The 24,443-nt window shown below is 39.0% G+C and overlaps 1 protein-coding gene across 8 annotated transcripts in view; it reads right to left on the bottom strand.

The window, feature by feature from the left end:
- Window positions 1-24,443, bottom strand: part of nck1b (NCK adaptor protein 1b) — a 69,352-nt gene that overhangs the window by 4,015 nt on the left and 40,894 nt on the right. For 5 of the 8 annotated variants that reach the window (XM_026944726.3, XM_026944727.3, XM_026944729.3 and 2 more), the window contains 3 exons: window positions 21,916-21,967; window positions 17,402-17,645; window positions 508-1,226 (listed from right to left, as the gene is read on the bottom strand). In XM_026944726.3, coding sequence (XP_026800527.1) covers window positions 508-1,226; window positions 17,402-17,627 — 945 coding nt within the window. In that variant the 5' untranslated portion in view covers window positions 17,628-17,645; window positions 21,916-21,967. Of the gene's footprint in view, window positions 1-507; window positions 1,227-13,403; window positions 13,562-17,401; window positions 17,646-21,915; window positions 21,968-24,443 lie in introns of those variants that run through there. The other 3 variants (XM_053234581.1, XM_034303182.2, XM_026944731.3) reach the window with 2 other exon arrangements.

Genomic DNA, 24,443 nt, shown 5'->3' with positions numbered 1-24,443 from the left:
AAAAAGAGCCACCTAATAATAATGTAGCAGATTTACTTCAGGTTTTAGGTTTGTTATTTTCCAACAGGATAAGGAAAGTTCACCAGACACTCAAATCTACTCAAATCAGAATACTACTGAATGATAATCTGAATGCTACTACAAAGCTTGGACCAAAAAATCGGGGTCCTTTAAGGAGCTTTTCATTATAAGGTGTGTATGATTTTCTGTGAAGATCATGTTTTAATAACAATGGACCTCTAGTCTCAACTCCAGCATGCTTTCTTAAAAATAAATAAGTAAACGAATAAATACAACAACACAAGTATATATATATATATATATATATATATATATATATATATATATATATATATATATATATATATATATAGATAGATATAGATAGATATAGATATATATATATCAGTTACATCCCTACAGTAATACCAGTCAAACCCACTGACTTAACTTTTGTTAAACTATTTCTTCCAACATTTCACAAGGATCTCACATGCAATTACTCACCGAGGACTCGCTGTCTCTTATAAGGAAGTCTCCCTCTGTGCCTCTCTGGTTGAGCGCCACCTCTGCCTGGTGCCGGGTCACTTTGCCGTAGTACCACTCCTTGCCCGCGAAGCGCCCGCTTCCAGAAGGCTCGATGTAGTCAAAGTCGGGCGTTGGGGGTCCAGCCATGTTCCCAGAGTTCTGCGACTCGTGCAGTATGGTGACGTAGTTCTTGGGCACAAGACCGACCTGCCCATCAGCTTTGCGGCACTTCCACCACTCCGGGTCATTTTCCGGCTTCTCCAGGACTTCCATCACTTCCCCTTTCTCAAAGTTCAGCTCTTCGTCGTTACTTGAGCTGAACGGATACAGAGCCTGAACCGTATGGAGCACCCTGTTACCATTTGCACTGTGTACCACGGCAGCCAGCTTCTCCGACAAGCCCATCATGTCGTTGCTGGCCGAGCCATCTGCGTCTTCCGTCACATAGTTGGAGGGGAACCATCCAGAGCGCCCGTTGTAGCTGCCTCTCCACCAGCCATCACTGCACTTTTCCATGACGATGACCCTGCTGCCCTTCACCAGAGACAGCTCATCCTCCCGCTCGGCAGTGTAGTTAAACTTCACCAGCGCCGGCAGGTTCAGGTCATACAACCGCTCACCGTTGTCCGGGTAAAAGTCCGCCTCCGCGTTTGATGCCGTATCCCTCATTCCTGTTTTCCGCTTCACCTTCCCGATCCCTGCAAATACATAAACACACGGATCACTCGAAACCCAAAGTTCAGATCTGATGACTGATAAAAATACTTGGGATCTTTATTGGTGTAATGTAAATAAAGCACAGCTTAAACAAATCCTGGGACTAAGCTCAATATATTGGCTCTTAAAGGCACTTTCTAATCAGTTCAATACGTACACTTTCCAGGACAACAAACAGAGCCAACTGTGGGGCAGCCATGAGACTCTTCAAGTAAATCCTGATAGGGGCTTTCAGGAACGTAACGTTTTGCCTGCGCTCTGAGTCATTAGGAATCAAAACAGATTATTTTATATGTACTAAGAAACATTTAAATGTTCAAAGAAACTGTACCCAAATTGAAGATACCTTCAGAAATTACAGCATGCTCTTATGCTTTAAAGTCAGGAACATCAAAAGTGTTCAATGGTGTGTGCTTATGCTAGTGTTTAGAGCAGAACTGCTTCATCTGCAAGTATCATGTTTCAGAGTGCACAGTTTGAAGTGGGAGGGTGTAATTAGTGGCGGTGTCTTTGTATGAGCATGTCAGTGCACATCCCCATAAATACAAAGCACACGTAACATGTAGTCAAATACTTGTAGGGATAGTCCCCTCCAGTCACTTGAGGCACAACCAAACAATGACTAACGACTGATGAAGGCTACTGCAAGTCATAATGAAGTCCTTGCAGCTGGGATTAAATCCAGTCATATCTCGCTGACTACTCGGTTATCACATTAGCTGAGCCTGCTCAGTATTCCATGCTCACACAGCGCATACCGTGCGCCAGGAAGCAAAGGAAACAAATCAAATAGTCTACAATCAGCACATCTTCAATTCCAAAACATCCCCCAATGTTGAAAAATTCCTGTGTCTATCTACAGACAGACATTCGAGAAATGCCCATCCTCACACACACAAATCATTATTTGTACTGGGTTTTGTTACAGGCTCTGGCAGGCAGAATGTGAGAGAAATGAGAACTTGTCCAAGCATATGTTTTGTGGCACTTAGGAGTGTTTTCTTTCCGTACTAGCTGCATACAGAAGCAAAGTGCTTACGCCTGCTCCAGAAATGAATGTCTTCTCTATTCTGGGGATGAGTCAGTACAGGAAAGATAGCAGACATGTTTAAAATAAAACATCATTAACCTTATTTTAAAAGGTTAGCTTCCCGGTCTCCTGTGACTTTTACATGCTTTGTGGTTCTCAGATATAGATCCAGCAGCGAACTGTAGTTGTTGTCCTGTATTATTTCATCTGACTAGCAAGCTGGAAAGCCAGCAATCCCTAAAAGATGCCAGCAAAATTCTGCTAATTGTTCCCCCAATCTGCTCCCAAGATCAGTGCCAACGGTGTGGTCTAATTATGGTTTTGCTGTGTTGCAAAATTTTCCTGGGAATTGATTCCTCACAAAGCATGACACTGGAATGATCACCACACCCACTGTCATTCTTTTGTCTGGAGCGAGGGAAAGATTGAGGAGGAGATTTAGGGAGTGGTACAAGAACATAAGAAGGAGTGAATGGGTGGGTTCTTCGGCAATGCCGAGGATTCTGACCTGTCACACCAAGTTAGGTCAGGCCAGATAGGCTGGGTTTGAGGATTACTGGGAAAAGAGCAGCGCCCTGGGCTTCCACAACTCACTGCTGGGATTGGCAAAAGTCTGCAAATGGTGTTACCATGAAAGAATGTCCACTTGGCAGTGAGATGCTCCCCAGCCCAAGTCAAGAACACAAGAACTGGGATAGAAATTAAACAAGTTCTCTTCTTTTTCTCTAGTGATATGCAGGAAGAGCTACTTTCTGATAGTGCATATCAAGGGAGCTTGAACCAAAAGTGCCACACCAAGGAGCTATTTTAATGTAAACCATGGCAAATATCACTCCGAAAAATAGTAAGTAAGTAGTAACCTTTCAACACTTCCGATGAGAGTGAAAAATGGCAGCTCATAATCTTTGCAGCGTCCATTAATGCACAAATAATTCAAGCAAACATTCATACTTTCATTCATTTCCCACTGATGTGCTTGTGAGAAAGAAAAGGCTGAAAGTGGGCATTTTAAGATTGTAAGAGGCAGCACATACGACTGTAGCCAGCATTACAAAGAATCTGACTACTCTAAAACCACTGGCCGCAAATGGCAAAAACATGGGGCTGTAACCTCTCTGTCTGAATGAACAGATTAAAGATCTGTTGTCTGAAATGTTTCTGATGAACTTGATGAAAAGGCAGCAGTGTCCATGAATATGCACCTGTTCCTACTCCAGGTAAGTGAGCTAACTATAGATATATACGCCCATATGTGTTTCTTCCCCAAACTGTTGCCACAAAGTTGGAAGCACACAATTGTATAGATTGTCTTTGTATGCTGTAGCATTAAGATTTCTCTTCACTGGAGCTAAGAGGCTCAAACCTGTTTCAGCATGACAATGCCCCTGTGCACAAAGTGAGCTCCATGAAGACATGGTGTGTGAAGGTTGGAGTGGAAGAACTCGAGTGTCCTACACAGAGCCCTGACCTCAACCCCACTGAACACCTTTGGGATGAACTGGAACCCCGACTGCACCCCAGACCTCCTCACCAACATCAGTGCCTGATCTCACTAATGCTCTTATAGCTGAATGATCACAAATCCCCACAGCCACGCTCCAAAATCTAGTGGAAAGCCATCACATTCGTCCCAAACACACTGCTGGTGTCTCTGAGTTTATCAAAAACATTTTATCTGACAACAGATGAGTTTTCACTCATTTCCTACTGATGTCCCTGTTAAAACAAGTATAGATGTTTCTTTGAATTACTGCAGTGATTGTGAGCCGTACTTTCTGCCATTGTTCACTTTCTCATTGCAAGGTTTGACTACTATTACACTACTTATGCTTCCTCAAAGTTCTGTCGTGATATAAACCCGACCACGGAGACAGAGATGCGATCTTGGCTAAATAGAGGTCAAGGTTAATTCCAGAGGTTGAACATCAAGTGAACAAAAACAAAGCTTGAGCACTGGTCCTTCCTGCTCTGTTGCTTATCACGCATTGCAATCAATAAAATCAATTCTTGGCTTCCTGACTGTATGTGACAAACTGCTTTGCATTACAAATCCACCTAAACCAGTGTATTTGCCTTGGAAATGGGGCTGTGGGAAACGAACATTACACATGAAGCAAGAAGACGTGCTGAATCGTGTCAGCTCTATTGATTATGAAAATTCATAGATTGTTAACAGGTCATTTACTTAACTAACAACAAAAACCGGTTACAATGCAAAACAGCACAGGCCTCTAAACTGAAAAAAACTTAACTGAGGTGTACTTTCATGAAAATGTGGCATGAAACAATGCTCAAGCAGTTCTCTCTTCTTTCTGGGAAAAAAAAATATATTAATAAATAGTGCTAACATCAGCTGTGTGGACTTTCTCCTTGCTCTGCAATCTTTCTGCACATAACAGCAAAAACGCTCTGATGCCCACACAATCATCACAGGTAAAATAATAATAATAATAATGAAAATCACATTCCAATAATTCCAGTAATCACAATAATAATCACCTGTAATCAATTTCTGCTGCTTTAAATATTTATTATATACTGTATATTTATACTCTCCACCTGGCTGCAATGTTTACATTCAGCAACTTATTTTGTCAATCTTTTGCACTACTGTCATCTGATTCACTTTTTCATTAGTACTGTGTGCTAGTCGGCTCTGCACTGTAACTTACTGTGCCCATGGTATTGTTTTGATAGTTTTTGTACTGTCTTGTGCCGTCTGCACATGTTTTCATTGTGCACTTTATGTAAATATATGTAATGTCTACAGTAGCTCTGTCTTCTGTTTATGTAGCACCTTGGTAATGGAGGAACGTTGTTTCGTTTCACTGTGTACTAACTAGCTGTGTATGGTTGAAGTGACAATAAAGCAACTTGACTTGACTTGACTTATCGCTCAGATGGAACTTCAGATAAAAGCAGAAACAAAAGAGCAATCAATTCGTGCAAGACCTAAAGCACTGAAAACTGTCGGCGTTTGCAGTGCCGTGGCATTTCATACAGAACATCGATGATGTACAAACATTTAAAACGAAAGGTTAGAGACACCAAAAAAGATAAACATGATCCATTTGAATCTTAAAAGTGAAATGTTCTCATGCCATTATTCAAAACTGTCCAATTCCTATTTTGTAATTCATATTGGTTATTGTTTAAAGGGTAACGAGATAATTGTTACATTAGATGGTTAGCAAAATAAAATCGTGGACAGATTATTTGATTTTTTTAAATATAATCGTTCCCTGCAGCCGTAGTCGGCTCAGCGCATGTGATCTTTCTCATACCACAAAAAGAGGTTGAGTTCAGAGCAACATGCAGCCTTTCACTGCTCAGTCATATCGCAAAGGACCCCAGAGCTCAAATCATCAGCCCTCTGTGGTAAGATAAAGGACAAAGGTAGCGGTTTGGTTTCTCGCATCAGTTATGACTATGTACGAAGTTATGAGCCCACACTGTTACTGTATAAGTAAACCTAACACGCTTCCATCACAAGCGAAAGTCATGATGGCCTCACTTGTATGCTAATCTTTTACAAATCCCCACCCCTGTGCACAGACACGGGAAGACCATGACGGTAACTCTTGATTGTAACGCTACCTGAAAACAAGGTGCTAAATCGTACTACTGCTCGTCACTGTGGTGGTTTAACTAGGTTGACATTTGCCTGTAGCTTCTTTAGGGCGTGTAGCGACCGATACAGTTGTCGCCTGTGGGCGTGTACGGTCCAGAGTTTATTTTGTTTAGTTCTGATGAGGAACAGTAGGAACCAAAATAGTTAGGCTACAGCTGACCAACACTTTATCCTGGTCAGGATGGTGGTGGATCCAGAGCCTATCCCAGGAACACTGGGCGTGAGTTGGGAATTCTCCCTGGATGGGACACCAGTCCATTCATACGCTCATTCACACCTGGGGACACTTTAGCACAGCCAATCCACATACCCGTTAGGAAACCCAGCTAACTAGTTCAACACAATTTAAATAACACACTACTCAGTGTGAAAATTATTTGATTTACATGTTAAATGCTAGGTTTCATACTAGCTTCATTTGCAGAATAGCAAAGCGAGCTAACTGTACCAGCTGTGTATACTCAACAGACGCGTTATGAGCATTTTCTTCCATTTTTGCACGTCGAACAGTAAACAGGAACTAACTGCAGTTGCGAGAGTTGTGAGAGGGGAACTGAAGAAACGTTCAGCCTGCGTTTGCGAAAGGATTGGTCCGAGGAATCGTCCGAGCCGATCGTCTGGATTTGTCACTTTACCAGGTCGTACCTAATTTGCATATTTCAAACCTTGCTTGTCGTGCTGCTGCTTTGTCGCGTGCTAAAATCACGGCTCTGTGTCACGCAGGTATGTAGAAAATGAATGATCGCTTGGTCACTTGCTAGTGTGAAGTAGCGGATTATTAAAATTAATTTAAGGATCTACAATTAATTTTAAAGGTATACTACACTAACTTTCACTACAACAGCAGTGATGGCGGGCCTGAGGCAAAACTCGGCGCAGATCCAACTCATCACAAAGAGAGATGATAATAAAAAAAAAAAAAAAAAAAAAAAAAAAAAAAAAAAAAAAAAAAAAAAAAATGAGGAAAATAAAGCCATTGTAGGCGCTTTGGGCTACGTCAGCGGTTCTTTCCTTTGCATTTCCTCAGGCGAGGATGATCAGGAAGGAAGCCATGTTGCTTCACAAGGCTGTAAATCAGAAGTGTCCCCATGAATGCTTATTTCTCTCTTCCCCTTCCCATTTGACTTCACTTTTCATTTTTAATCACTGTCTCGGCTTTAAAACCTGGCGCTGAGTGACCAGAGGTGCGCCGTGTAGATTTTGGCACTCTCTTGCCATTTCGAAGTTCTTTGTTCTTTCTCTCCAGCATTCTTGCTGTGTGGATTTCCCCTCCATTTCAGTCTTTCCTCCTAGCAAAGCAGCGCATGCTGCAGAGTAGCTCAGATTAGCCACTTCCTCTGGGCTGAACATCCTATTGTTCTCTGATATGACTCCGTAGTGTGCACAGATCAGACTCTGTACACACACACGCACACGCACGCATACACACACACACGATGTGCGTTTTAGTAGTCAGGATCTCTGACTGAATGAAAAACACACAGCAAGACAAGTAAATGTGAAGAAAAAACAATGCTAACTGCAGGTGGACGGACGCTGTCTAGTCCTCGCAGGTGGTGAGCCTTTCAAAAAGGTCAAAAACAACAACAACAAAAAAAAAAAAAAAAAAAAAAAAAAAAAAAAAAAAGACATCTAAGGAAGTATCCACAGTTAGATTGATGGGTTTGTCTGAAGAGTGGCTCTACAAAACCTTTTTACCTGAGAGCTGCATTTGAAGAGAAAGCACAAAGAGAAAACTCTTTTTTGCTCTGTGCGGCTTGCTGATAGCAGCACACAAATTGTCTTTCAACCGCAGAGCTTCTGAGCAGCATCGTTTTCAAATCTGATAGTCCTGCGCTGAACGGGTTTTATTCACTACAAGGGCTGACAAGGTCTTCTCTTTGTATTTCTCCCTAAACAAAGTAAAGACATTCTTCAAACAGTGAATAAGTGAGTGGTTTATCTCTAGCGCATGTTCAACAGCTCCCTGCCATGCACCCGGCTCCGGTTATCAAAGGTAGGAATGTGAGGAGCGAGGGTGCGAGATGAGGACTGTCATCACACCACTCCATGGTCCAGGTACTCTGAAATATTTACCGTTATAAATAGCCACCGTGGAACATCTGTGCCATATTTTTATGGTACTGTAATAACTGGGGAAGAGATGTCTCATCTCAAACACGTCTTCACAATTACACAATAAGAGTTGCAAATAAAAGTATATTTATTTTAGTTATTTTTATCTTATTATATAAATTTCACTAACAGTACCAGTTCTGTACCAATAAGTAAGTGTGTTTACACACTTAACAAGGAATAATAATCCGATCATTATCTGATTTTGGCAGCTATCAAATTACTCATGTGATCATGTAAATGTAAATGCTCATATACCATGTAAGGAATAAAACAAATCATGGTGTGCTGTGACGGGAAAATAAATCAACAACAGGATGGTGTGATGAAGAGGAAGTCGATTAATATAACAAAGTGTTTTATTCCTCCAGATACCACAGTGAATGGGTAATTGGTTATTAATTGAAGTTTAGAGATACAGGTAACATTGTAGAACATGCAGGAAACAAGCAGGTTCCTGTTGTCACCGCTATAAACAGTTGTTTCCTCACCAGTCTCTCTCGTTGTCTAATGAGACCGAAAAAAACAAAACAAAAAAAAAAAAAAAGCAGTTTGTCATGACAGAGAAAAACCACAAAGTGCCACATCCTCCATTGTGCAGAGTGTCTCGTGAGAAATGTTAAAGTTACAGCTTTACCACTGTCTGTTACAAAATGCTGACACTGGAGACTCCTTCCATAAACCTCACCATACATCCACTATATCTGATGGAGTAAATCCCTGTGTAAGTGGTTACTATATCAATGACAGCATATAGAGCGAGTGCATTAATGCATAAACCCGTGATTTGCTTGCAGCCGTGACTTCTATCAGAGCTGCTGTTACAGGAAATGAATCACTGCCTTCTGACCAATCAGAATTAAGACTTTAACAGTGAAATTCTAGTGTTCGCATATCCTCACGTTAGTTAGCTGGGGTCCGAGCACAGCCATGGCATAGAAAGGGTTAAAGCACTTGCTTAAGGTGCCACTGGGAGGATAACAAGATCTCAGCTCATGACTTTCTCATCACATCTGCACAAACCTAACCAGAGAAATAAAGTGTTTCTCTTCAATTATACTTCCATCATTAGTCTCTCATCATTCTCTGAACATGCACATTCTCCACGTCACTTAGAAGAACTTATCAGCTAATTTCCCTATAAAACTGTGCAAAGCGTACCTGAAACGACCGTCTAATCTACCGTCTAATCACTGACATTAAGTTTTCTGTAAGCTGTTTATTTAACAATTAAAGGAGGAGTCTCCAGTGCCCGCGCTTTGTAACAACGAAGTCTTCGGGTTCTTGGTAACATAATGACTTCAAATGACTTCATATTAACTTCAAGAGAGAGGACAAAAGAGAAGCTGGTGAGAGAACGACTGAGATAACACGAGATACTAACTTGTTTCATGGACGTTCCACAACATTAAAAGTAACTTTAAATGGCTAAAAAGTTGACAGGTTCTCCAAAATGCCTAGAAAAACTGACCAGCTAATTTCCTTATAAAACTGCACAAAGTATACCCGAGATTACAGAGGTTTTTTTTTTAAAATAAAGAACTGTCTCACCAAATATTGACCTGGTTTAGTTTAGTACTTCTTTGCAGAAGTTATTTTATGCAGAAAATGTCTAATTTCATTATTTTTCAAGGCATCTTTATGTTTCAGCATTTCTTTACATATGCCCTTTGACCTAGCTGAAAATGTAGTTAAACTAACAGCTTTGCTACATGAATCTTTACTGACTCACTCATATAGAACCAGAGTTTCCCCGTTATCATATTACTTCAGTGCGTGTAGGCGGATATCCGATTGCCAAAATGTGATTATGAATATCAGTCAGTTTTCCACATGGAAGTTATTTCAGCGTGAGAGACAGGAGCAATGGACTCCCTTATTTAAATCCAAAGCAGTACCAAAATGTAGCTAAATATGGACCATCTAATCACTGATATGAAAATGTCTTTAAGGAGGCGTTTATTTAAGATTTAAGGAAGGAGTCTCCAGTGTCAGCACTTTGTAAGTTTTCCACCATGGGACAGTCTTCAGGACAGAGGACATCTTATGCTTTCTGATTTCTTGGCAACATGACGAGCTTCTGTAACTCAACTGAGAACAGAAATGAACTTGATTTTAAACGTTTTTAAACATTAAACGTAACTATAATTGGATAAACAGTATGTCATACATTATTAATAAAAAAAGATGCAATCACTGGCAAGTTGCTGTGGTATAAAGAGGAGTAAAATGTTTCAGCATGGGAGGTTATAGGAAGTAGGTGGTAACAGTAACTCCACGTCATCACACTTCCTTATCGTTGATTATTTTCCTACAACGGAACACCCCTAAGTGTTTTATTTCTTACTTGTATCCTGAGGAATCTGAGTACCTGCTACAACAACCAAAAAAGCAATTAAACATTGTGATGTGTCTTCCATCAGCCTTCCACAACAGCGCTCAGGAATAGCCCTCCATGTCAACTACACTTTTACAGAAACTGAAGTGACTTCACACAGAATCTGCCAGATTTTCCTGTTACTCAATCATTCGTCTCACAAGACCCTCAGCTGCACAGAACAACAGTGTGAGAGAGGGCGAGAGAGAGAGAGAGGGTGAGAGAGAGAGAGAGAGAGTCACAGGAAACTGTAAATGTAACGAGTGAATAGAGCTGAAAGAAAGTGTGTGTGTGTGTGTGTGTGTGTGTGTGTGTGTGTGTGTGTGTGTGTGTGTGTGTGTTTGGGGGAGGGCACCCTCAAGCTTGTGTGTGTTTGTGTCTTTGACATTCCTCTCACTAATCCTGCCAGATCTCATGGCGCCTTTCTGAGAGATAGAGTGTGAGTGTGAGAGTGTGAGAGAGAGAGAGAGAGAGAGAGAGGGTGGTAACACGGGAAGTGGAAAGAAACGGATGGACGCACAGACTGACTGACGCTCAGACGTTTGGGAATCAGTGGTCCCTGTTTCCTCATTTCCTTTTCTCGCTGGCTCAGAGGAACTACGAAGAAATCTGTCCTGAATTAGAAAAACTTCCTCCCGGAGCAGGGGTTGAACGACAGGAAGAGAGAGAGAGCGAGAGAGAGAGAGAGAGTGAGAGAGAGAGAGAGAGAGAGGAGGAGAAAGAGGGAGGGATGCCTTTAACGAGTCTTGTGAAGATCACACTGGTGTGCTGGGCTCAGTTCGGTCAGAAAGCAGACGAGGGCAGTTTTTAATATAAACTGTAGTTCTAAACTGATGTGAATTTACATTTATTTATTTTGAAGATGCTTTTATCTGAAGATGCTTTTATCTGAAACAAGGCTGTGGTAAAGGGGTAGGGTTGTAACACAATGACGCCATCTGTATCTGTATTACTACTGTGCTCGAAAAAAAACGCCCCCCAACTCCAAATTCCTACACGGAAAGTCCTCAACCCCCGAGTTCAGCAAGTAACATCAAATCAAAATGGCTGCTCACAGCATCAACAGTAAACAAAGTAGTACTTCTTTACATTTAAACACGTTACACTGTATAGCCTAGTATTTGCTGTTAGACATATTAGCTTGTAGGCTTGCTATACAGTTCACTGTCTGAGGATATAGATATACATCACTCATCACACCTCGGCTACGTCACTCCGCTTTCTAATGGGCTACTTGCACTCGGGGCTGTCACGTATTTCCATTTTGAAATAGCGCGAATCTCGCATCTCTTGTCGCACTGTATACATTTGGCAGTACAGCCAGACAGCAACAAATTTACAGTGTTGAGCTAATGTTAGCTTGGGTGTTTATTTCCCTTATAACATATTATGTATTAATATTATGTATTAATATATTTTTTTTAAACTTCATAGTTGTGTATGTATGACAAAGCATACAGTCTGATGCCTTCCTACACTTTACTATAAAAGGAGTTTTGCAAGTGTTCTTACATAACATGATATCCATGTTAACACTCATTTACGGGAGCTCATGCGGACAGCGAGTGTAAAATAGTGCCATTGCCATTGTAGTGGACGTTTTTGTAATGCGTAAGTCTTTGTGCAAGTAGCCCTTTGGTCTCAACTACAGACTAGTTTTTGTTCTTCTCCCCTGCTTGTGCAGTTATTTTTGTCTGTACCTACTGAATTATTTGGTTCTTTTTTACAAAATATAAACAAACCAGTAGTGTAATTTAAACCACCAGGCTGTTACTAAGGATGAATGAAGGAACAGTGGAGCCAAATGTTCATGTATGTTGGTCCTGCAAGCTTCATATCTGATGACTAAAATAAAAACCTCCTGCTTGCGCAACTTTTTTGTTGTGTCTAAGGGATCCCAGTCCCGATGCACACCTCTAGTCTCAACTAGATTCCCTGTGAACCTATCTGACAAGTTTTTCTATTTAAAACAAAAAACAAAAAAAACCAACTGAATAGTGCCCCTATTTGTATCTGTATTTGTACACATTATCTGTTCATTCTAAATAACGGAGTCAGTTATATTCCTATTAAAGACCCAACCGAGGATCCAACCTGAGAACCATCTGATTAGTATCCTAGAGCCCTGACTGCCAAGCCACCACTTCACACTTTGTGAATTGTGTAGAAGTAATGACATTCCTTTGAGATCTCCCCCCGCAGAGATACGCGCCCGGGCCTCGTCAATCAGCCGCGACAGTAAGGATGACACAATGACTGTAGTGTTCGCCTAGCTGCCATCGCACAACTGCACACCCACTTATGACAGGAAACCCCTCAGGAGAGGCAACGCGGCTCAAACATAAAGCCAACATTCAGGATAAAAGTGCAGTATATTAAAAAGTATGGCAAAAATATTATTAACTCCCGTTTAAAAGAAACACTGTGCTGTTAGATATCTAGAATGAATGAACGCTCTGCTCAGACTGAGAGGAAGTGTGGAGATTTCAGTAGGTGAGGAAGATGAAGGTTGGGAGTTCCTTCACATGCCACTGATTGCAGTGCGTGAGTGCGAGAGGCGCAATTACAGGCTTCCACGAGAGCTTTGCACAGCCCTACCCACCCAGTTTTAGCAGCCCTGCTAAAAGCCAGGGGGAGAGGAACCAAAAAAAAAAAAAAAAAAAAAAACTGAAGACTTTTCACCCACATAGAAAACACATCAGTTCTGTTTTCTACCCTATCTGAATCCTTCTCAGACGTCTTCTACTTCTACACACACACACACGCGCGCAAACACAGACACACACACTGAGTGTTGAGGAAAAAATACAGCACAGAGAGGGAAAAAAAACTTCCTGACAAGTTCCCACCCAAGTGAGTAAAAAAAAAAAAAAGAAAGAAAAGACCCACTAATCCTTCAGCTAAGAACAACCCAAACTCTGTTTGTAATGAAATTCCTGACAAATCCGTGATTCCAGAGCCACGTGAAGACAAAAGGAAGAAAGAAGAAGAGGTGGAAAACTCACGGAAGAAGTGTTTAAAGAGGTTAGCCATATCCATATCGGGCTCTCCCGGCGACTCTTCCTTCTGCAGCTGTGCAGTTATTCCATGTGAAACGCCCACAGGAGGAACGGCTGCACAGCAAGCAGGAGCCCCGCCCATGTGACCGCACTCAGCCAATCACATGAGGCCAAGGCTGTGCTCAGCTCATCCCACACACACACACACACACACACACACAGCTCCTCAAGTAATGACGCTGGGAGTCTTGGAGCCAAATCAACAAACAATTCATCAGAATGACTCACTGAATCAAGTCCTGTGATTCACCAAGTCACAAAGTAGCGAACCTACAACCCTTTACATCTATCTCTCACTTACACACACACACACACACACACACACACACACACACAGACTCACACACAGTTCCTCAAGTAACGACCCTGGCAGTCTTACAGCCAGATCAACAACTGATTCATCTGAATGACTCACTGAATCAAGTCCTGTCTTTACTTTTATGACACAAAAAAACTAGTCACAAACTAGCAAACCCACTACCCTACCCCCCCCCCCCAAACACACACACACACACACACACACACACACACACACACACACTTTCCATTTATACAAGACAAACTTCATTTCCTTTTAGCGCTTGACGAATAATCCGACTGACTAATGATTATTTCACAACTGTTTCAACAACAAACTCAGAAAATAACAAAATAATCAACTTAAAAATAATATTTAAAAAAAAAACAAAAAACAAACAAAAAAAAAACACAGATGATTTTAAGTTAAAAATAAAAATAATCACATTTTTATACTGCATGCTCACACAAAAAAAAAAAAAAAAAAAAAAAAAAAAAATCCCCCACCGGACTTTCACATTTTTGGACATTACTTCCTTTTTTTTTTTCCCCCATCAAACCAACCATACTACTTCTTTTCATCTGTACTGTACATTTATATTACATCAGTACACTCATCATACTAACACACAATGCGACTGTCACATTATAATTATTATATTCAATTTTCTTCATTACTATTCTTACCACCTTGCTGCTGTAACACTTTCATTAACACACGAAGAAATAAACTTTATCTCATTTTAAAGTTTATCTTATTTTAAATAATCAAAACGCAAAGAAGCACTGAGATAAGTAGCAAGTAGCTTTTTCCTCATATAAACTCTCTTTAAAAAAAAAAAAAAAAAAAAAAAAAAAAAAAACACCTAAAAAAACAAGCCTACTGTTAATTGCTATTCGATTGCCTATACTGTGTTTTTTAGCCTCGTACGGCTGTAACATGAACAATAGGTTTATCTATCAATAAACCGCTAAAACGTGCGACGTGTCGTTCATTAATACATTGAACAGTGTAATTGTTGGCAAACTGCTGTGGTATAAGTGGAATAACACACTCTAGACCCTTGTGTTATTCAACAATAACACATTTCGCCTCACATCGGGCCGCATCGCATCACCCCGGTGTGTGTAGTTTTTGCATAACAGCACGATTCATTGTGTGTTATTCCTTAATTATTTAATATTTAACAGATTGGCATTAGTTCTAAATCTAAAAAGAATAATAAATATTGCTCAACATTGTACAAATATCTCATATTTTTGGCTGTAACCACTAGTTCTGTCCTGTAGCTCACACACACACACACACGTGTGTGTGTGTGTGTGTGTGTGTGTGTGTGTGTTTTCGTTCCACACCTTCAGACCAACTCTGGAAGGACCTGTGTAATTTTTGTTTTTTTGTGGTTCAGCTAAAAGCAGAAACAGAACAATTACTCAAAAGCAGAACAGTGAAGTGGTCTTCTCAGTTCTGTTGGAAACTTGGATATTTTGCAATACTCAGTTTTTAGCAATGCTGCATCAACAAAATTCATAAAGAACATCAAAAAAACAAAAAAACTAACAAAAAAAACAAAACAAAACAAAACAACAAAAAAAAACATAAATATAGCTATAGAACGAGAGTTGTGTCAGTGTGGGCATTTCAGCCTGAACATCTAAATAAATGCAGGTTTATTTGTGATAGCGGTGTTTTTAAAAGCAAGGCTATAATGTGAATAGTTTTCTATCCAGCTCTTTAATGCCAAGTCTGAAAATCTGCTTAAAAGTTTAAGCAGCACTGAGGAGTCCAAGTATTCATAAACTAATATTAAAATGTAATAATTAGAAATGATAAATTTCCTAAATTACTATCAACGTCCTAAATTAATTAATTAATTACCACAACATTAAGTTTTCTAAAATTAACTTGGGTCAGTCCTCACATGCTGCCAGTGCACCTTCATAAAAATTATATATATATATATATTATTTATTTATTATCGTGGTTGGTAAAGGTTTGCACAATGTCCACAAAGGTTTAAACCAAATGTAAAGATAGTACTTTACCTTGTTTTAATAAATTCTGAACAATGTAAAACTGTTAGATTTGAATTGTCAATGTGATGAGTGTTTTATCAAAAGGATTTACTGGTTTTCTTTTCATAAACAAAACAAAGTTCAGCTAATTATTAATTATATGAATAAAATGTACACGGCACATAAAGCGAAGCGTGTTAGGACTGTTTCTCCCCCCTCATTTTAATAGCACATCTAGGTTTCATCTTATCATTTTATTCAAATTATAAAATCTCTTTAGAAATCTCCTGCCTCCTACTCACACACAAAAGAACTTCATCAGAGATAAACGCTTAGTCGAAGCCCTAGTGGCCTGAGCTGAACTAGAGGAGCACCAGAATAAAACAAATTCTCTAAGATATGAAGCAAGTGACTGTCCAGGTTTCAGGAGAAAAAAAATGCAAATACAAACAAAATAACACAAAACTTCAGGAGAAAATAAAAACAAAGAAACAAACAAAAACAAGTAAAACATCAGGAGAAAATAAACAAACGAAAACAAACAAAAAGCCTCAGAAAGAAAGAAAGAAAGAAACGAAAACAAAAAACTTCAGGAGAAAACAAAACAAATACAAACAAAACACTTGAAAAGAAAAAAAAAACTTCAGAAGAAAAACAAACAAAAAATAAACTTCAGGAGAAAACAAAAACAAAGGAAACAATACATAAGCAAACAAATGCAAATAAATGCAGAGAAAAGAAAAAAAAACAAACAAACAAACAAATAAACAAACAAATAAATAAATAAATAGACAGACAGACAGACACTGGGCGTCCTTAATTAGGTCTGATAGTGTGATGGATATTAAAAAACATAAATAAAAATTTAAATACATGTGTATTCTAAAATAACCGTTAAGAGTGTTTAGCATTCTGTGAAAACATTGAACTCTTTTGTATTTAATTTATTAACCAAGTGAACACCAAGTTTTGCCAAAGAGAAAATAAACAAACAAACAAACAAGCATACTGCACGCCCTTAATTAGGTATGCTGGTCTGACGGGTAATAAAAAACTGTATTATACTGTATAATGTAAAAGAATGGTTACTAATTGTTTCTCTCTCTCAGCACTTTTCTCTCAGCCTTTAGAGAAGTTTAATTCCCCCGAACAGCCCCTGTTTCCGATTAAGCGCTCGCTTTCAGCCACCAAATCCCTCAGAAGATGTTTATAGCCAAATAAAGTCATTATGCCCACCATATGTCACTAGTTTACTATATTTAAACCCAGCAGATGTGTTTCTTACCAGGATAATGAACACAAGGCTCCAGTTACACACGACTCTACACCTGCAGCTCTTCTACACAGCTTTATCTTTAAGTAGAGTTAAAGTGTGACTTTTCTCTGCAGCTACATCAGAAGACCTCTTCCTGTGCGTGTGTGTGTTTTTTTTCTTCTTCACCCAGTACACATGTGGTCGCAAACAAATGTGCTTAAGTACTGCATGAGAGCGGGGGGGAAAAAAAGCTGACCTACATGCAAGAGCACAGAGCGTTGGAACAAGGCGAGTGAGCCGTTACTGAAACGTCATGTCCGGGCTCGTCGCTCGGCTGTGTGAAGCGTCAGTGTGTCATGACAGGGCACGGCTTTACCTAGAGTGTCTTTGAGGTTCTTGACGATCGAGGCTTTCCTGGCGCTGTTTTTCCGCTCCACGTAGTTGGACGGGACGAAGCCGGTTTTGTTGGTAGCGTTGCGCACGCGCCACCAGGACTTCGAGTCGTCCAATAGCCAGAGCCGCTCGTTCTTCTTAATGTCCAGCTCCTGGTCCTGCTGGGCCATGTAATCAAACTTGGCAATAACGATCACCTCTTCCGTCATCTTGGACTGTCTTCAGCACTGAGAATGGAGAGGACACAAAAAGCAAACAGATCAGCAATCGGTCTCCAAACATTATACGTCTGTTATTGAACACTACAACAAGACACACAGAGACAGCAAACATGTCGAGCCTTGTTATTATCCGGGGCGAGGTTTCTCAGCACCACGAACATCATATGATTAAACAAACAGTCTTATGCTTTTATTCTTTTAGTTGTCCTTATTTCTTTTCATTCGTTTTATAGCTTGTCTAAAACATCCCCCTAAATACCTACAATTTTATTTCTTATTTGTTATTCGTAAGAAAACAGTGAGGCAATAGTCCAATGTGAGTGCTACTTCACTTAATAATTAGCAGCTCCTCCACTGTTTTTACCAACCAAACAAACCACACTCCCAAATGCTAGTTTGCGATTCAATTCACAAAATTCGCAGGTCACTGTTCCGCTAAATAGAGCTGGTACAAAGTGAAAGTAAACCTCCACCCGAAGCAGATGTCTTACACATCCCACACTGTTTCCCCTTCAGTGAATCGGCTTGAATTATTGCAAAAGACTAGAGAAAGTGTTTTGGCACAAAAATATCTGCAATATTCACCAGGAAGCCCGCAGGCAGGAATGACTACAAGAATAGAAAGACCTACAGTCATGAGCGAAAAGAAAATACACCTTCCTTCAATTCTATAGTTTTATTTCTCAGGGCCTAAATAACAGTGTGGTCCTCACCAGCTTCTATAAACAAACGAATAACCTCAGGTGACAACAAAACAAACACAACAGATTTCAATATGCAGTCTTTTTTTTCATCAAAACACACCAATATTCAGAATCCAGGTGGGAAAAATAAATACACTCTTCCTACTTCCACTGTCATTAAGAGAGGAATTAGCAGCCAGGTGTTACTAATGAAATGCTCATGACTAGTTAATCATCAAGAAGTATGACTACCTCTACAAAAGTGTGTGACACTATACGGCAAGAAAACACACTCGCCACTATGGCGCAGTGCCGATAATACAAACTTAAAGTATAGCAGTATAGTTTTATCTTACCAGTTTTGTTGGACTCTTTATTATAAAGGCTTCATTCTTTTTTTGCTACCACAGACGTTTTCTTTTTTTTTTTTTAATGACCTCCTGAATAGTCCTCTTTACGCTGAGATTCCGTGCATTAATTTTTCCAGTTATTATTATTTTTTTTTTTTGGCAGCAGCTACAATGGGATTCAGTTTGCTTTTTAAAATTTCTTCTCTTTTCCCATATTCATCTTAAGGAATACATTTCTCCTCCCATGTCCAATTTGGTTTTCTTTTTTGTTCTTCTTATCCATTTCTTTATCCATTTTATCACTTGTTTTCTGTGAAATCTTACTGCTAACTGGGTTACATATAGCATGTCCATGGCAACAGAAGAATTGTATCACAGCAAATCCTGGGTTGCTGTCGTGAATCAGTTAACGGTTTCCCTTACCTAAGAGAAGTGTTTAAGGGTTGGTATGTAACACCCTCAAGTCGTTCCCTTAGGTAAGGGGAAATCACGCTTTAAGTGCCATACTTAAGGGAAATACTTAAGGTGCTTTATGCAACCGGCCCCAGAACTTCTGGCAGGTTGGCGTTCTGGAGCACTCAAGCATTTGTCTTCATGCCAAGAAGAAAGGACATCAGCCATGACCTCGGAGAAGCAAGTGATGCTGTTCATCAATCTGGGAAGAGTTATAAGGCCATCTCCAAACCTATTTGAAATTCACCATTCTACAGTGAGAAGGAATATTTACAAATGGAGAGCCTTCAAGACAGTCGCCAATATTTCCCGGAATGGGCATCCCAGTAAATTCAGTCCAAGCTCAGACTGTCTAATGCTCAGAGCTTAGGTTTGCAAAACCGCATCTGAACAAAAGATAAATGTTCTGAAACAATGTCCTTTGGACTGATGAGCCCAAGGTGGCACAGCACCATGTTTGGCAAAAACCAAACAGCATATCACCACAAACACCTAATAACTGTGAAGGATGGTGGTGCAGGGGTCAGGATTTGGGCTTGTTTTTCAGCCACAGGACCTGGGAAACTTGCAGTCATTGAGACAACAATGGTCTCCAGATGAATACCAGAACATTCTTGAGATAAATGTGAGGCTATTTGTCCAGCTACTTAAGCTGGGCCAACATTGGATCATGAAACAGGACAATGATCCCAAGAACACCAGCAAATCAACATCTGAATAGTTAAATAAAAAAATCAAGGTGTTGGAATGGCCAAGTCAAAGTCCAGACCTCAACCCATTGAGATAGTGGGATCTTAAGAGAACTGTGTATAAACAAATGCCCTCAAACACCAATGAACTGAAGCAATGTTGTAAAGAAGAGTGGGTCAACACTTCTCCAAAACAATGTAAGAGACTAATAAACATTTACAGAAAACGTTTACTTCAAGTTATTGTTGCTAAAGGTGGTTCTACATGTTACTGAATTACATGGTGTATTTATTTTTTTTCACACCTGTTTTCTGAACATTGGACAAAGAATAATGCAATAAAAATTACAAAGATGATAAAGTTGACAACAATATAACAAAGATGACAAAAAAAAAGAAGACAATGAAAATGATTAAGACGACAAAGACAAGATAATGACAAAGAATACGACAAAGATGAAGAAGACAAAGATGCCACAGAAGATCACGAAGATGATGAAAACAAAGAAGAACATGATAAGAGGACAAAAATGAAGAGATGAAAAGGAAGATGAAGTAGATGATGACATAAATAAAGATAATGATAAAGACGAGTAAGAGGATGACAAAAATAAAGATGATGAAGAAAATAAAGATGAAGATGACAACAGAGAAGAAAACAACAAAGACAGTAATGATGAAGATGGCATGGAAGATGAAGACGATGAAGGCAACGAAGATGGCGAAGAAGAAGCAATGTAGATGAAGAATAAGAAGTCAGCAATGAAGATGATGAAGACAACAAGGATGAAGAAGATGACGACAAACTAGAAGATGATGAAGAAGGTAATGATTAAGAAGAGTTGTCTTTGCCTTCAGGTTATTTAGGTTTGGTCTGGCTGATGCCTTCACTGAAAAAGCAGGAAAGTGTAGTTGTCAGGTGTCCCTTGTATCTCCGTAGCAAGAGTTCGTAAATCATAATTAATCTGACTAAACTGTAAACGTCAGCACCTCCACACAGCGGGTTTGGAAAAAAGTAAAAATGCGAAGGAAATGAGAGTGAAAAGTAAATAAGAGGGAGAGGTATGCCTCCTTAAAAACAAAGCCTCCAAACAGAAGGTGCACTTTACAGATTACTTTGTGGGTAGATGGGGAAGGTGGGTGTTTGCTGGAGGTTTGTGGGTCGTCTTCTTATGTCAAGGCAGCCCTCAAAAACCTCACACAGCTGTAACATCTGTCCAATCTGAATTTATTCTGACAGTTCCAGATTGTGGAAGTGGACCCAGGACTAGAAAACAATCCCTGATGACCTGCAGTGCCACTTTGTGGTGACGGTTAACGGATTGAGAAAGACAAGGTCTCCCAAACGAGACTAAACATCACCGCATGATCTGTGAAGTGAAATCAGTGTCAGCAGAGCCTGAACCTGAACCTGTAATACTTAAAGGAAAAACATGCGCAATTGAAATTCAGGTCTTGAAAATTTAGGTTAGAAAATTCAGGTACTACAAATTCAGGTTTTAAAAACATGCAGGTATTTTTTACTACATGATTTTTTTTTTTACCTAAAATGTTTAATATCTGGATTATTTTAATTTGAAATTTTTAATGACTGGATTTTTTTAGCCAAATATTTTATTACCTGAATTTTTTAATCTGAAATTTTGATCATCTTCATTATTTAACCTGAAATTCTTCTTACCTGAATTATTTATTACCAAAATTATTTTAACCTAAAATTTCTAATCTAGAAATATTTGAATCTGACATTTTTAATATCTGAATTATTTTAACCTGAATATTTAAAACCTGAACTATTTTAACCTGAATTTTTTTGAAATATTCTAACCTGACCTTTCTATAGCTTGAATTGTTTTACATACGTAAATTTTTTTTAACCTGAAATTTTTAACACCTGAATTATTTTAATCTCCTGAATTATGTCTTATTTGAATTATTTCTTAATTATTTTTACTTGAATTTTTAACAGGTGGAATTGTTTATTTTTTTAATACCAGAAATGTAACCTAAATCAGGTTCAGGTTCAGGTTCTGCTTACTCTGAGCTGTCTCAATAAAGATCTGCTCGATAAAATGAAGGTACAAATGAAATGAACTCTCACCCGTGCTGCATCAAAGCTGTCCACTCCAAAAATGAAACTTCTTAATGGACTCCTACAAAAGAACAAGAACAAATAACCTTAAAAAAGGGGGAAACAGCTTGAGAAATCCACTATTCCCCCTTTATTTTACACGGATCCCTTTTAAAAGGCTGTCTGCTTTTTTTGGTCACAGTTTTCAGTGCGCTTCCAAAGGTTTCAGAAAAGTGCTGAGTGACATCAAACACTTTTTTTTTTTTTTTTAACCTCCTGACCAATCAGGTCTCAAGTTAAATGGGACAAGTAAGAAAATTAGACATGGAGGACAAAAAGCTGGTGAAAAATTAGACTTCTTGTTGAGCGAATACAAGCTGAAAATATATGGAAAATAAATATTTCACTGCCAATATTTCAAAGCTGAAATGTAACTAAAAACGATGATGCTTGTATTTTTGGGACATTGACCAGTATTTGATTTGTTATCTCTATATCAGTGATAGGGGGGAAAAAAAATCATAAAAAAAGATGCAAGTCCCTGTATATGAGCTGTTACTATAGAAACAATAACATTAGAATGAGCGCATTAATAAAAACTTAATGGTAATGTTACAGCCGGAACTTCTGTCCGAGCCGTGCGGTTATACGAAAATAATGCACAGCTTCAACCAATCAGATTGGAGAATTCAACCGCACTGTGGTGTAAAGTCTTTTATCAAACATTCGGTTCGTTTCAGTGAAACTCTTTGCTGGGTTCAGATATAGACCGCAATCTATCAGTCTTGCCGCCTGGTTCAAAGCCTTGAATCTTTCCAGCACCGATGCCTGGAAGCTTTATCCTTCTTATGATTTGTATGTTTGTTTCTCTCTCCAATGCCAAACCGAAGACGACACACATCCATCTTTTTTCAGAACGCCGACATCATCAAAGGCGCCGCGACGATATAAAGCGCCGTTGCGTAACGAACTGAACGAACTCATCAGGCTCCACATCACGCTCTTCTGGGTCACAGTGTTAATGCGGAGTGAGTCATACGGACATGCTAGATGAGGCCATAAATTAGCCTGTCACACACCAGATGTGGCCAACATGTGGCCAGATAATGAAGTCCGGCCCTCCTAAAGCTCACAGCAGAGATGCAGACACATTTGTTTAAAATCTAGCATAGAACATAATCAGAGAATTTAATACACAATATCCAGATCAAGTTGTGACGATCCTTTGCAGGAACATTTTTCAAAATAGAAGCTAGTATTTTGGTCAGTTTGGGATCCTGAGTCACAGGTCCTGCTCCATTTTTATTTATTTATTTATTTTTTTTTAATTTCCTACTAAAGAACTATCATAAAGGAGACTACAATGCTGAACAGCACTGTTTGAGGAACTAGTTTTTTCATGCACAGCAATTTACTCGAGCTAGCACGTGTTGTGATTTTGGGCAGTGAGACAGAGGAAGTGAATAAACCGGTAAATCAAAACACACCACATGTGGTGCAGGAAGCCCGATTCAGAGAAGGCTGAATGTGTAAGTTTCCAGATTCTGAAGAATTTTACTTGGGTTTGAATTACAGATGTGCAGTATGATGATATACTTTCGATACTGTGTAAATTATATTACAATACACTTTTTTAAAAATAACAATTACAATCTGAATAATTTCAATCTCTGACTGAAAACAGGAGATTAGTTTTTAAAATTTTGTACTGATCTTTTTTTTTTATTTTTCCTCTTTGTCCAGTGTTAAACGTAATATATATATATATACATACATATATATATATATATATATATATATATATATATATATATATATATATATATATATATATACACACACACACACACACACAGTGAATAACAAATTGAGCAGCACAGTGGTGCAGCAGGTTTAAAGGTGCAACACTCTTTTTTTTTTTCTTATTATTACTACAAATACCCTGGAAAAATATGCAGAACATGATAAAAAATACTGGTTTAATCCATGACCTGTGTTATAGACCAGAATGCTTTTTTGTTCTCTTTTTCCATTACAAATCCAAAAGCACTCTTGACCATCCTTGTACATCATTACGAGCCAGAATTTGTGTGTTTATACTGTTACAACTTGCAGCTGAATGACCTATCTTTTAGCTAACAATGCTAATACCAGAGCTTAGCATTCATAACAATGTATTAGGAAATAAAAAAAAAAGATGGCAACTGCACTCGTTAACGACCTTACAAAACAGTATGAGCCGACGTGTTGTGTGTTATAAACATTGCCATCACTTGGTAGTCCTTGCTAATGCTAACTCTGGCTGAACCACTGTAGGTTTCAGGGGTGGAGTTTTGTGTACGAAATCATTCAAATCTTATTTGACTCCACCTGTTTAACTGTTAGAGGCCTAATCTTGCCAAATTTTGATAAATCTTACCTAATGGACCTTTAAATTAATGCACTCGTTCTAGTATGCTATTGTTTCTGTAGTAATCAGTAATAACTGATATAGGGAAACCTTCTTTAAGGAAACGTTTTATGGAAGGAGTCTCTAGTGTTAGCAGTAAGATCTGATT

This window comes from Pangasianodon hypophthalmus, chromosome 1 (genome assembly GCF_027358585.1).
Source record: "Pangasianodon hypophthalmus isolate fPanHyp1 chromosome 1, fPanHyp1.pri, whole genome shotgun sequence".
In the NCBI taxonomy this organism is placed as follows: Eukaryota; Metazoa; Chordata; class Actinopteri; order Siluriformes; family Pangasiidae; genus Pangasianodon; species Pangasianodon hypophthalmus.
This window is presented reverse-complemented; position numbering and strand designations above follow the sequence as displayed.